At 41.7% G+C, this 13,983-nt stretch overlaps 1 protein-coding gene across 3 annotated transcripts; it reads right to left on the bottom strand.

The window, feature by feature from the left end:
* Positions 1–361: 361 nt before the first annotated feature.
* On the bottom strand, positions 362–11,663 carry LOC144496869 (uncharacterized). Of its 3 annotated transcripts, none has more exons than XM_078217437.1 (5): positions 11,019–11,104; positions 10,099–10,240; positions 6,483–6,605; positions 5,854–5,918; positions 362–2,821 (listed from the first exon to the last, which is right to left on the bottom strand). In XM_078217437.1, exons 2-5 carry the CDS (start codon positions 10,181–10,183, stop codon positions 2,534–2,536), a joined length of 561 nt encoding a protein of 186 aa, XP_078073563.1. In that variant the 5' UTR covers positions 10,184–10,240; positions 11,019–11,104; the 3' UTR covers positions 362–2,533. The 3 variants fall into 3 exon arrangements, with proteins under 3 accessions (XP_078073563.1, XP_078073562.1, XP_078073564.1); XM_078217436.1 differs by lacking the exon at positions 11,019–11,104 and adding an exon at positions 11,422–11,663 and having other exon boundaries at positions 2,389–2,821; XM_078217438.1 differs by lacking the exon at positions 11,019–11,104 and adding an exon at positions 10,366–10,472 and having other exon boundaries at positions 2,389–2,821.
* Positions 11,664–13,983: the final 2,320 nt, after the last annotated feature.

Below are 13,983 nucleotides of genomic sequence, written 5' to 3'. Positions count from 1 at the left end.
AAAGGTGCCGGTGTTGAGGTTAATGTATTTGCATGGATAGAGGATTGGTTAACTAACAGAAAGCAGAGTGGGGGTAAATGGGTGTTTTTCTCATCCAGTTAGAACATCAACTCGGATCGAAACAGAAGGAAAAATGAATGCCTGGTAATAGGGGAAAAACAAAGAAAATGAAAGGAACTGACACAGCCGTTGGAATATCTATTTCAACTAAAGCTACCATAGTAAGAAATTGTGAAGGTTTTTGTTTCTTCTTTAGTTGGTATAAAATACAATATGTTGAAGAATTTTGATGAATTATCGCAGAGTTGAAATTTTAACTCAGTTTCTATCACCAAAGCAGTGACCAGATCTCATGAATATATCTCGTAATTTTTGTTTTTATTTCAGATTTTCAGAATCCAAAGTATTTCGTTTTCATATCAATAGCTTTAGTTTGTCGTGCTTTTTTAATGAAATAAGTATTTTAATACAGAGTTCTAAGAGCTCAGGACACATAGCTTCCCACAGTCAATGAAGTACTGCTGAAGTGAAGTCACTGATGCAGTGTACGTGTAACGTCATGAACACAAGGCCCAAGGAGCACCTTTGAAGTGATGGTCAGGTCTTCAGATGTAGAGGCGCTCATTGAAAAATAGATATTGATCAGAACACTGAAGTGCAGTCTGTTGCTCTTCTTCAGAATAGTTGCATGGGATCATTAATGCTCATTGTAGAGATTAAGTAGGATTTTACTTTGAAATCAGTGACCTCAGACAGAGCAACAATTGGATCTAGTTATTTGTTCACTCGCCAAAGGAAATCGTTTACATTTAGTCACTGCATAAAACCTATCATAGCCTTTATCATAGTCAGGGTGAATTAATAGATATAGAAAAATAAGGGATAGATATCTAATACCAGTGCATCAGAGCAAAAGCTAGTCAAATGCTTACACTTTGAAGTATTAGCAGGACTCACCAGCAAGGTTGTTTACTTGTTAGAAGAACAGACTAGTTAGAAGACAACAGATAAACATTTCAGTGACAGTTGAATAATAAACGTATGCAGAATAGATCGGAATTTAAAAAAAACAACGTTCTGTATACTGACTAACTGTTTGGTAATCTGTATGCTCTCCCTATGATAGCTGTATTAGAGGAAGGGGCGGCACAGTGGCACAGTGGCACAGTGGTTAGCACTGATACCTCACAGCTCCAGGGACCTGGGTTTGATTCCCAGCTTGGGTCACTGTCTGTGCAGAGTTTTCACATTCCCCTGTGTCTGCGTGGGTTTTCCTCCGGGTGCTCCGGTTTTCACCCACAGTCCAAACATGTGCAGGACAGGTTGATTGGCCATGATAAATTGCCCCTTTGTGTGACGGGATATGTAGGTTAGAGGGATTAGTGGGGTAAAAATGTGAGGCTACAGGGATAGGGCCTGAGTGGGATTCTTGTCGCTGCAGACTCGATGGGCCGAATGGCCTCCATCTGCACTGTAATTATTCTATGATAACTCCAGCTACCTCCATGCTTGAAACACGAATAAATTATTATAATCTGCCGTGTGTCCCCAGTGGTTATTTGGAAAATTTTTAACACATGATCATGTTCCAAATGTTCATTCAGTCAGCTTTTATTTTGTCCCAGTTCCAAGACAGAGTCTTTTTTGCCTCCAAGCTTCCCTTATACCTGGAATCCCTTATCTCTAACAACATCTGAATTCTTAGCTGCACCAGCTGAAAGAATCCGAAGTTTATATAGTTCTGGAATCATACATTTTCATTTTTCAATTGCAAGATTTGTAATAGCAAATAGGACACGGTTTTGTTTTAACTGGCTGGTTAGCATGCTGCATCCTTTCAGGAGTTGTCCATATGGACACGGAGGTAATGGCGTTATGGTATTGTCACTGGACTAGTATCCAGAGACCCAAGGGAATGTTCTGGGGACCAGGCTGCGATTGCCACCACGGCAGATGATGACATTTGAATTGAATGAACATTTGGAACTAACAGTCTAATGATGACTGTGAAACAATTGTTGATTGTCGTAAAAACCCATCTGCTTCAATAATGTCCCTGCATGGAAGGAAATCTACCGTCCTTATCTGGCCTAGTCTATAAATGACTCCAGACCTATAATAATAAATGTTGGCCTAGCCAGCAACATGCACATCAAATGGACATTCGTTTTTTAAAAAAATGTCTCGCTGCTTGCTCGCAGTTTCAAACATGCCTCATTTTACAATGTGCCATCTCAGGAACCACGTTGAACCCACTGGAAAGCAGTAGGGTCTCAATGTAAAGCCAATTCAGTGGGCAAGACGAGGATTACACCTTGGTATCCATTTCAACCCCAATGCCCATTCAACATGAACACATTTGCTTGATCCAAACTAAAATTTAATGAAAGCAAGCGCAAATGAGCAAAAGCCACAGCAGAGGAAAAGTATTAGCGCATCTTATATTTAATGCATATTTTTAAAAAAATCTCAGATTGACAATTATTACTATATGTTCTGTTATCTTTGTCTCGCCCGTATATGATTTTTGTAATTATTTGTTTACCGTCTTAACACAAGCATATCCACAAGTTTCCTCTCCTGATAAATGCTCCTGCGCCTGTTTTAAATTTGTTAATAAATCTTCCTGTACCGTTATTTGATCTGAAGGGAAACTGGTATGTATTGGGTCTGCTGAAATATTTTCCTGTGCTTTTACTAGATCTTGTGAGTGTGTCGGTATTGGAGTTCCCGATGAATAACTGCACACCAGTTCTGGTAATTTCGACAAATTCAGATCTGCATAAACAAGAGTTTCATGATCTGTGGAAGAATGGCCATTCTGCAAGACAAGAAAAACAAAGGACCACAATGAACACCTGGAGGAATACCTCGGTAGTTAACAGAGTCTTCGTTCTGAGTGGTGTTACCATTGTTTAATTTTTCGCACAAAGAGGATGACTTGAATAACTCATTAAATCATGTGTTGATGATAATAAGCGATTCGAAAACCTAGAAGGTGGACTTCTGTGAATCTACCACCTGACCACCAATAAACTCCGACCCCAATAAATTCAAAGGTGTTTACTTCTCTTTTTACCTAAATTGGGAGAATTTGTATCATCACTTCATCACGAATTTGAGTAGGCGAGGTTGTAAGGAAGGCATATGGAATGTTCTCCTTCATTGGCAGAGATATGGAACGGATATAATTTTGGAATTGTAGAAACAAACTGGTGAGGCCACAACTGGAATGTTGTGTGCAGTTCTGGTCACCATATTAAAGGAAGGATGCAATTTGCCTGGGGAGAGTGCAGAAGAGGTTTAACAGAATATTGCCAGGGCTAGAAAAGTTTAGATATGAGGAGGGACTGTATGGGTTGAGGATAGTTTCCTGGGAACAGAAAAGGCTGAGGAGTGACTTGATAGACGTGTACATAATTAAGAGGGGAAGCGAGAGAGAGGACAGGATCAAATTGCTTCGCTTGGTGGAGCATGGTCGCACAGTGGTTAGCACTGCTGCCTCAGAGGATCAGGGACTGGAGTTCAATTCCTCGCTTGGGTCACTGTCTGTGCGGAGTCTGCATGTTCTCCCTGAGCCTGCATGGGCTTCCTCCGGTTTCTTCCCACAGTCCAAAACGTGTGCTGGTTAGGTGCATTGGCCATGCTAATTCTCCCTCAGTGTACCCAAACAGGCGCCAGAGCGTGACAACTAGGGGGTTTTCACAGTAACTTATTGCAGTGTTAATGTAAGCCTACTTGTGACATTAATAAATGAACTTAAAAACTGAAACCTAACTTTAAAACCAGGGGACTTAGATTGAAGATTAGTGGCAGTCGGTATAGAGGGGACATGAGGACGAACTTCTTTTGCAAAGGGCGCTAGGTGCCTGGAATTCACTGCCTGAGTTGGTGGTGGAGGTAGAGACCCTAAACTTTCTAAAAGGTACCTAGATCTGCACCTTATAAGCTATAGGGCTATAAGTGGAGTGCAGGAAGGTGGGATTCGAAAGGATACATTGGCGCATTTGGGATGGCATAGACAGGATGGGCTGAATGGCCTCCGTCCGTGGTGTTAGTTGGGGAGGTTCGCTGATGACTGGCCGATTGCAGACTTCTCAAGTACCGAAGCAGTCCATGGACAAATGCAGCAAGATGAATAATAGGAGCAGCCTCCAATCCCACGACCCTTCTATCGCCTAGATAAACAAGGCTAGTAGTGGGAACACAACCACCAGAATGCGTCCCCTCCCCGCTCGACCCCACCTCCCACGCTCCCCCCCCAACTACCACCTCCCCCCTTCCCCCTCCCCCCGCCCCCCCCCCCCCCCCCCCCCGCCCACCCCCCTCAGTCACGCTGCATCCTGTCTTGGAAATATATAATCGTTCCTTCACTGTCACTGGTTAAAAATGCTGGAATTCAATCCCTAATAGCATAGCGACGACCTACAACAGAAGGACTGGAACACAACGGCACGGTGGCACACTAGTTAACACTGCTGCCTCACAGCGCCAGGGACCTGATTTCGATTCCAAGCTTGGGTAACTGTATGGAATTTGCACTGTCTCCCCGTGTCTGCGTGGGTTCCCATTTACACTGTGAAAGGTCATACGTAATTGTCCCTTAGTGTACCCCAAGATGTGTTGGTTAGGGGGATTAGTGGAGTAAATGCGTGGGGTTAAAGGAATGGGGCGGGTTTCGATTTGTCATGTTCTGTCGGATAATTGGCGCAGACACAATGGACCGAATGGCCTCCTTCTGCACTGTAGGAATACGTAAGATTCTATGACTGCAGATGTTCAGAGCAGTTAGGGATGGGAAATAAATACTGGCCGAGCCCATGAATTGATTTAAAAAGTATATTTTAATTTAACGTCTCTATCCAGAGTTGAAATGTATGAGCAGCATCTAACGCAAATACATAGAAATGTCTACTAATATCAGAGAATCCTACATCTTTTGTATTTTCTTTTATTTTAACGCCGGTGATCAATATCACAGTGCAATTACACCCTTGTACTTTGACCTTTCATAGTCCCAATTAAATACTTAAGATTTTCCGGTCACGCCTGCCCCGAGACTGGAAATCTCCAAACTCCAAAGGACCTCTAAATGGTCCATCAAATTATTCCTCCCGCCCCCGACGATTGCCCTGGCAGGCGGGACTGGAAAATTTAATTCCCACTCCAGTTTTACGATGTGGTTCAGGACGATTTACCCCTGCAATATTATGATCAATTTGTTATGTAAATTATGTGAGTCGATAACAGACAGTCTTCTTTTCAACCTGCAGTATCAATGTAAGATAGTCGCATTACAAATATGAGTATTAATCAGTTAAGGCACCATTTTAGTTCTGAGTTTTAAACCAGAAATTACCATTGCAACCCTGAGTTTCCGTAGCACATTCAGAACCCAATGGGCTTTTCAAATTGTCAGAGATTTCTCAGACATTAGTTGACTCTGAGGTCGAGGAGCAGAATTTTACAATCGGTCAGTTCCTCTTTCAATTTCATTCAATTGCTTAAACGACCTTGTTGGTATTATTCTACCCTTTCGCTTCAATTAACATAACGAGGAAGCAGATCTTTCAAAATTACCAAAATAGCTTTAAATACTTTCTTCTCACTATTCCCCGGCGAACACAGCTGATTCCGTGTGCCTTACCGACACCTTTTCACATCCATTCAATGAACACAATTCCTTGAATTTCATTTAAACCACTCAACAACTGCTCTCGTCTCAAGTTTCAATTCTTCCAACTTGTTTCTAATAATCAAAAGCTTGTAGGATGGCAGGAAACCGGCTAACCACATGCATCGACATTGACCAAATCAGATAAACATTATGTTGAAAGTAGAATTCCATATCACCTTGTACGTTTGTTCTCGGCTGAACCCGGGAGAATATTTGAGATAGAACCAGTCTGCGCAAGCATCTGGAATGAAATGATAAAGATACATTGTAATGCAATAGCCTAACTTTCAATAAACTTTAGAGTTGACTGTTTTAAAGTAGTAAGAAGTTTAACAACACCAGGTTAAAGTCCAACAGGTTTATTTGGTAGCAAAAGCCACACAAGCTTTCGAGTAAGCTTTTAAGTAAGCGGACCTTTCATAAAACCTATGCTAAACTGCAGTCAAACAGTTCAGGAAAAAGTTGGACATAATGAATGACAGATGAGATTGTACTAAAGCATTTTGAGTTTCACTAAATCAGCAATTAGGTTGTAGCAGCAACTTCTAAATGCTGTCAAGGACATTAGAATAGAAGGGTAGAATGCTGCATTTGGCCCCGCAGACAGTGTTCTACCATCCATTGTGAATAAAGCTGACTTTGGCCTTAACTCAATTTTCCCTCCTAATTCCCACAATTTCCATCCAATTGGACTCTCGGCATGTCAGTTTGCGTTAAAAAGACCATGTACACGTTCGGGATGCGTTTCATGCATTCGGCTGACCTTACACAGGTTCACGGGTTTATTTCGAAGCACGTTACTCACCGATTCGCCGTTTAAACAAGAAGAAGCAGCCCGAGAACACGATCCCGATTGCAACCCCCAGAGCGATGCCAATCGAAATCTCACTTGCAGTCTGTAAGCCTCCCTTTGCTCCCTTATCATTTCCTACCAGAGAATGTTGGTTAAACATAGATCACTTGAACACCTCCAAACTAGGCATCAATTCAGCACCAGGGAAAATCAGACAAAATATTTCAGTAAAAACAATGCACCATATAGCATAAACTTTAACAAAATTGAAACCACTGGGAAAATAAGTAAACTGATTGATACAGAATTAGGTAATGGATAGAGTTTTTAGTTGTTTTCAGACCAGGGGGTTGTAAAAGCACTATTCTCCAATGTTCTGTACGCATACCAATAGAAGTTAAAATGGTTTCAAGGGGGTGTAAGAGTTACTTCCGCACGAATCATTAACGGTGAGAGGGTATCTTAATAATATCGTTATTAAAGCCTGTAATATGCAAAACGGTACAAGTAGGGGCATAGAGTACAAAAGCCAGAAAGGTTGATACATCTAAAACTTCACGAATTTGGTGTTAAATTCTGAGTCGCGCTCTTTAACAAATATATGAAAATATCGCAGGGGACCCAGAAGATATTTAATAGAATGGCTCAATGGATGAGGAATTATCGTTAATTAGATGTTCTTGGGCATATGGCTTGTTCTCCTTAAGCACAGGAGGAAGGAAACAGTGAAATTCCATCGCGCGGTGCTTAAAATCGCGAAGATTTTAGAAGGAGTTGTAAGGTTGATAACAAGTCGGCACCGATTTAAGGCGATTTGAGGTGACAGGTTCCTTGCGCGAGTTTGTAGGATTTGGAATGTTTTACCAACGCGGCGGAAATACATTCGACCGTCTTTGAAACAGGAATTGAGGGGAAAGTGCTTGGACGAAAAACAATTTCAGAAATGCGAGGAGAGTGTGAGCTTGACAAACTTGATTGGTCTTTGAAAAAAGCCTGAGCAGACTCGATGGACAAAATGGCCTCCCTCAGTGCTCGACAGCTGTACAATGGATAGACCATTGCATTAGTGCCTACAGCAAAGCAATACGTAGCAGTAAAGGCGTCATTAGGAATTGACATAAAGTCATATATGTCTATAAGAATTCACAAGGAAACATATATGTCTAAAGGAATATATGTACAATTATTTATATTTCACTAGATGTCTAACAAGAGCAAAATAATACATATAGAATCCCTACAGTGCAGAAGGAGGCCATTTGGCCCAACGAGCCTGAACCGAAAACAAACCCTATCCCAGTAACACCACCTATTTACACTGCTAATCCCTCTAAAGTACACATCGTGGGCACGAAGGGACAATTTAGCATGGTCAATTAACCTAACCTGCTCATCTTTAGACTGTGGGAGGAAACTAGCGCATGTGGACCCACGTAGAATGTGCAAATTCCCAGGGCCGGAACTGAACTCAGACCCGTGGCGCTGTGACACAGCAGTCCTAGCCATCATGCTACCGTGACAGTTGCTAGCGGACCCTTTAAGTTTTTTCCCATCACTTCGATTCCAGCTGCACAACTATAGTTCGTGGGTTTCCTCCGGGTTCTGGTTTCCTCCCACAGCCTAGAGATGTGCGGGTTGAGTGGACTGCTCATGGGAAATTGTCCTTTAGTGTTCAAAGATGTGCAGGGGTGGATTAGCCATGGTAAATGCACGGGATTACAGGGATAGGGCGGAATTGGTCCTGGGTAAAATGCTCTTTCGGAGAGTCGCTGCAGACTCCGTGGGCGGAATGTCCTCCTTCTGCACTGTATGAATTATATGGTTCTATAACAGACTTGCGCCTCTACAGAAATTCACACAGTCCGCTTGCATCTATCCGATTTCACAGGCGGGAATGCATGTCTATGACATTTCATATGCACTATTGCATGCCTACAGAAATCGTTATAAATGAATATGTGCCTTTATGATTTGCAGATTGTAACTTCTATTGATAACAATAAACTAGGAAGATTCTGAAATTAAAATTCCAGTACATTTGCATTCATTATTTGTAATATATTTTCATTTATTATTTCTGTTCTTTTCCTTAACCCAGTTGGACAATCTGAAAAGATCCGGCAGGAGTCCGACGGTGCTTGGCTGTTTTATTTAATGACGGATTGCTTCGCTGTACTATCAGATTTGCATTGACTCACGCCTTAATCAGAATCGTAGAGGTACAATGCAGAACGCTGACAGGACCCCGGCTTCGGGTAGAAGACAGAGCTTGATCCTTCGATTGCAACGGCTGGTGGTACAAGAAAGTGTTTAAAGGAAAAGACCATGTCATGCTGGTCGGAATATAAATGGATTTCATCAGATACAGGGAAAGGGTTATTTTGTTTGGCCACAGTGCATGGACAAATCTTTGCTGTGATTGGTAACGGAAGATCAACAAAATTAGGGAGATCAAATGAATATCTTGTTATGAAGTTGCTGTCCTCGTGAATTTCATTTAAATTTCTGCATCTTGCTCAGACTAGACAGAGAACATATTCGGGTTGCATATGACTAAAGCAAACGCCTTGAGGATATTTTTGTGTATCTAGATCAGCATTGCAGTTTCCAACCGCAATTTTCATTCAATTTAATCACAACATTGAAGACTATGCATGCAATTGCTATTATCTATGTAGACAAACTACCGCCAGAAAGAGATTAAATGTATAGTGCACAATGCTTTGGAAAGAAAATACCAAGTAGAATTGGCATGATCAACTTTTTTGGTGTCTGTAGGAAAGACATGAATTTTCGTCGAATTTCTATCCGCCTAATCTAATCTTCATGATATTTCCCATAAAAAATGTAAATGCGATGTTTAAAAAAAAACTTTTTCACACAACCAGTGATCCGGGTATGGAATGAATGGTCTGGAAATGTGGTGAAGGCAGGTTCAATCGAGGCATTCAAAAGGACATTGGATGATTAATTGAATGGAAACAACGTGCAAGGCTACAGGGAAAGATGCCAAGCCAGGATTCTCGTTACTCCGCGCACACGATGTGCGGAGTAACCTCCCTTTACATCCGAACAATTCTCTCATTCTGTGGTAACGCTGCGTATTTTCTTTTACTTTTATTGTCCATATCTGAATCTGTTCCGGCACTATTTCGAGCAGTTAGCTCCAAACTATAGCAATTCGTTAAGTTAAAAAAATTAATTTCCTCACAGTTCGGTATATGTGGTAGATAGGGTTTTGTGGAACAATACTGCGGAGTAGTGATGAGTAGGATCAGGGCAAGTTTAATTAATTAAGGATAGCCAGCACGGATCTGGGTGAGGACAGGGTGCGCTTAAAGAAACAAGCTGGACTTTTTGATGAAGTCGAGAGGAATTTAATGCAGCAATAGCTGTGCCCGTTGACCACATGAATCTTTTTAAAAACCGCCAACAACCCGCTTTATAAACAGCAAAATTCATTCTGCTGCCTATCTTCCGCACTCTCTTGAAGGCGTTGATACCGCTCGTAAAATATTGTGTCCAAAATGGGAACCGATCGATGTAAACATGCTATTCAATAAATGCGCTCAATAAATAGAGTTTCGATGCAGAGCGATGGAGGTGCAAAGTTAATCTGAAGACACACCTGTGTGTATGGCGGCGCCTGCATCTGTTTGGTTGACAGTAGTCAGGTCGGACTGGTGCTGCGCTGTCGAATTGTATGGCGCCATTTGATTGGAGTCTCGCTCTGTTGGTGTTGTCCAAATAATGGCAGAAATTCTAGGTGGCTAGATTTAAACAAAATAAAGCTAGTCACCATACACACTATGACCCTTAACAGGTTCATTCAAATTTCATAACATTCCCAACTCTAACGCAACATTTGAATTTGACACAAGTTTATCAATGTTACCTGCTTGCAAATTTCCAGTTTTTGCAGCTTTCCATCCTGCAGACGGTTGCTGAATATCAGTGGGAGGAGGAGCTAACATGCAAAAATCTAACTATTTTGACCAATATTTTCCTGCATGATGGTTTTCTTGGAGAATAATACTTTTAATACAGATTGTTTCTTGACGTTATTTTGGTTTGTTTCAACAAACGATGGTTAACTGATTGAATCTGCAGGAATTCTGAACCAAATGCTTAGCACCCACCCCCAATAAATGGCACAACTTCACCTTTCCCTAGCGTTAAGCCAACGATACAGAAGTAACAAAAATCGGGATTCTACTAAAGATAGAATTCTTCTAAAAGCAACGTTTCTTTACTGATTAGTCGCACATCATTTTTGTTTTAGCGACAACTATTACAACAAGCTACGGAAAACTTAGCAATTCTACATAGTTTGATATTGATACAAAGGTCTATAAGAGATCCGGTGTTTGTTCAGATATTTATGCCTTGTGAAATCTATGTATTCCCTGGAATTTATATTAGCTTCCCCGTTCGACCCTGTTCAAGATAGAACAGGCTGTAGCAATAGTGTGAGTAGGATCTACAACACCAACTGGCCAAGAAGGACACCCAAAAACACGAATTTTCACCGCGAGAAATGGGACTCACGCAATATCATTTGGTAGCCGTAAGTTAGGTTGCTCGGGTCCTAAGATAATGGCGGCCAGAGCCCACAACCTCATATACTCATGAAAGATTAATTGTTCCGCACAAGGCATACGTCTTTCAATGACGATGACCTGCATATTTTAAATATATAAATAGCCCTGACGTCACAAAACTTGCTCATTTACTCAGTGTTGCAGAATTGATCTGAAACTTGTAGTCGAACCCAATGAAATTTCACTTATGCATTTCTCTCGAAGACTAACTCTCAGGATAAAAGGCCAATTTACCATTGCTGACTATGAGGTACTGCCTCCATCAGTGCAGCCACTCCCCGCTCTCTTGGAAGTTTTGTTTTGATTCTGTAGCGAGAAATAACGGAATAAAAATATGTTTGTTAGCTTACGAAGACGATGGAGCAGTGTGAAATTGCCTCTTCGCTCCATAGAATCCTCACAGTGCAGGAGGCGGTCATTCGGTCCATCGAGTCTGCACCAACTCTCCGATAGAGCATCCTACCCAGCATTTGCATGGCCAATCCGTGTAACCTACACATCGTTGCACTGTGAGCGGAAACAGGACCACGAGAAGAAACCCACGCAGACGTCGAGAGAATGTACTAACTCCGTACAGTCACTCAAGGCCTCAATCAAACCCAGGTCCCTGATGCTGTGAGGCAGCAGCGCTAATCACAATCACTTTTCCAGTGGCTGTTCGTTTTTCTTAGATCCCATCGCCCTCTCCCACTTGGATATAGAGAATGTGAAATAACGTCCTTTGACCACAATGCTAAATCGAGAGAGAAAGAAGGAACCAGGGATAGAGAGAAAGTGGTGTGTGTGTGTGTGTGTCTGGTGGGGTAGCGCGGGGGAAGCGGGGGTGAATGGAGGACAACTGAATTGCTACGATAAAGTGACATGCTCAGGGCTGGTAGGAAGTTGGGGGGAGAGGGGTGGTGCTTCAATGTTATGAAACATCTCCCAATTTGTCGACGTCAGGATGACGTGTGAATTGGACAATTTGAGGTTGATCCGAATGGCATCGGAACTGCTGCCGTTCTCCTTCTGGCTGGGGAAATCGCGTGTTAGGGAAGTTTTGCAGTTCTTTCTGGGAATGCACAGCTAGTTAATGCAATTCATCCGCCATGATGCATATGGTAGAGAGAGTGTTGTTTAACCTGTTCGATATCTTCCCGATCAAGTAGCAACTATGGATCCCCAAAGGAGAAATGCACAATGTTACACTAATGCCACAATCTCAACCACAAGGGCTAAATTCATTTTGTGGTGAAGGTACATGTCACGAAGGACCAGCGTAAATGGTAATAGGCCCTAGGTCACCTGAAATCCCATATAAGAAATAATTTGATATGATCGATAGAATCAATCTATAATTCCAGAAGTGCCTTGTAGGTAAACAGATATTAGATGCTGAAATGTTCATTATTTTGTCTTCCACGTGATGCCTTTCGAACAGCATCCAGATAAAAATGTTGCTGGATTTTACTCAAACTGAGACGTCCTATCTGAGGCTAGCAATGGACTGGATATGCAAGCAGGCCTACCTGTGCAAATAAATCCGTTAGTGTGTGCGTGTCCATGTCCAAGTGGATAACTGTGCACGTGTAAGTGGCTGAGCATGTGAACAATTCATATGAGTAGAAGTGAACCGGCCAGCACTAGTAGCTATGCATTTGCAACTCAGCATGTGCAAGATTCTTTGAATGTACTTTAATGATCGTGTACATATAATATTGTGGACCAATGATCGACTTCCAGATTATTGCCACTTATTTTTAGACCAGTTTTCCTACACATTCAAGCTTCTGCTCTTACCCAGAAATCTATGTTCCCACTTCCTTGTAGTATCAGCAAATGGGAACATAATTTATTTGCCCACTTTATCTAAAATTGTCATAATCCTGTACGGCTCTATGAAATTTCCCGTCGATTTCCTTTGCTCCAAGGAGAACATTCCCTTTTCCTCCACTCAATAATAATCCCTCAATAAGGCAACCACTTTGGTAAACCTCTTCAGCACCGTTCAGAGTCAATGATGCATTTCCTAAAATGTCGTGACTAGAATTGGACGCAAAACTCTGGTTACGGCCTAACTGGAGCATTGTAGAGGGTCAGCATAACTTTCCTGATCTTTCACTCGATACCTTAACTCATGAAGCCAAAGACCCATATGCTTTGCTAACTAGTCTCTCAGAGTAATCTGCCATCTCCAAGCATCTGTGCACCGGAACACCTATTTAGAACCGTATAGAGGCGGTAATACCTCTCCCTATCCTTTCAACCAAATACATATCACTTCAGACTTAATGATATTAAATTTCACCAAAAACATGTCTCCCCATTCTGCTAGCCTGTCTTTGAAAATTTGCAATAGTTTGTATCGTCCCCACTGTCTGTCAAAGTTCGCTACAATGGGCAAATTTTGAAATGTTACCTGGTGTATACTGGTGGGTAGGCTAAAACATTTATCCATTTATCTTATGAGTATATAGGGTGCGTGTGTTGTGTGTGTGTGTGTAGGAATGTGGCAATGATGTTAGCCTATTCAGTTCATTTTTGATCTGTGGGCGTCAGTGGCTGGGCCAGTATTTATAGCCTTTGACCTAAGAGGCTTACAATTCAGAGGCCAGACCAGATAAAGATGGCAGATTTCCCGTCTAAAAGGCATGAGTGCACTAGATGGGTTTTGAGAACAATCGCTTCATTTGACTTTCAATTGCAGATTTTCATTGAATCAAAATTGGAACCCGGGTCCCCAGAGCATTGACGAGTCCAGTGACTATAATAATATATCACCGCCTTTATGTCACAAAATTTTTTCGAACAGATTAGAGCAGCCTTTGAAATACAAATAAGCGTACTTTGTAACCAACACTCTCGGTAGAATAGTTCCAGTAGAGATCTGCATTGGGTAATGTAGCTTTGCCTAAAGGTTTTCTGAAATGTGA

The sequence above is a fragment of the Mustelus asterias genome, chromosome 8, assembly GCF_964213995.1.
Source record: "Mustelus asterias chromosome 8, sMusAst1.hap1.1, whole genome shotgun sequence".
NCBI lineage: Eukaryota > Metazoa > Chordata > Chondrichthyes > Carcharhiniformes > Triakidae > Mustelus > Mustelus asterias.
This window is presented reverse-complemented; position numbering and strand designations above follow the sequence as displayed.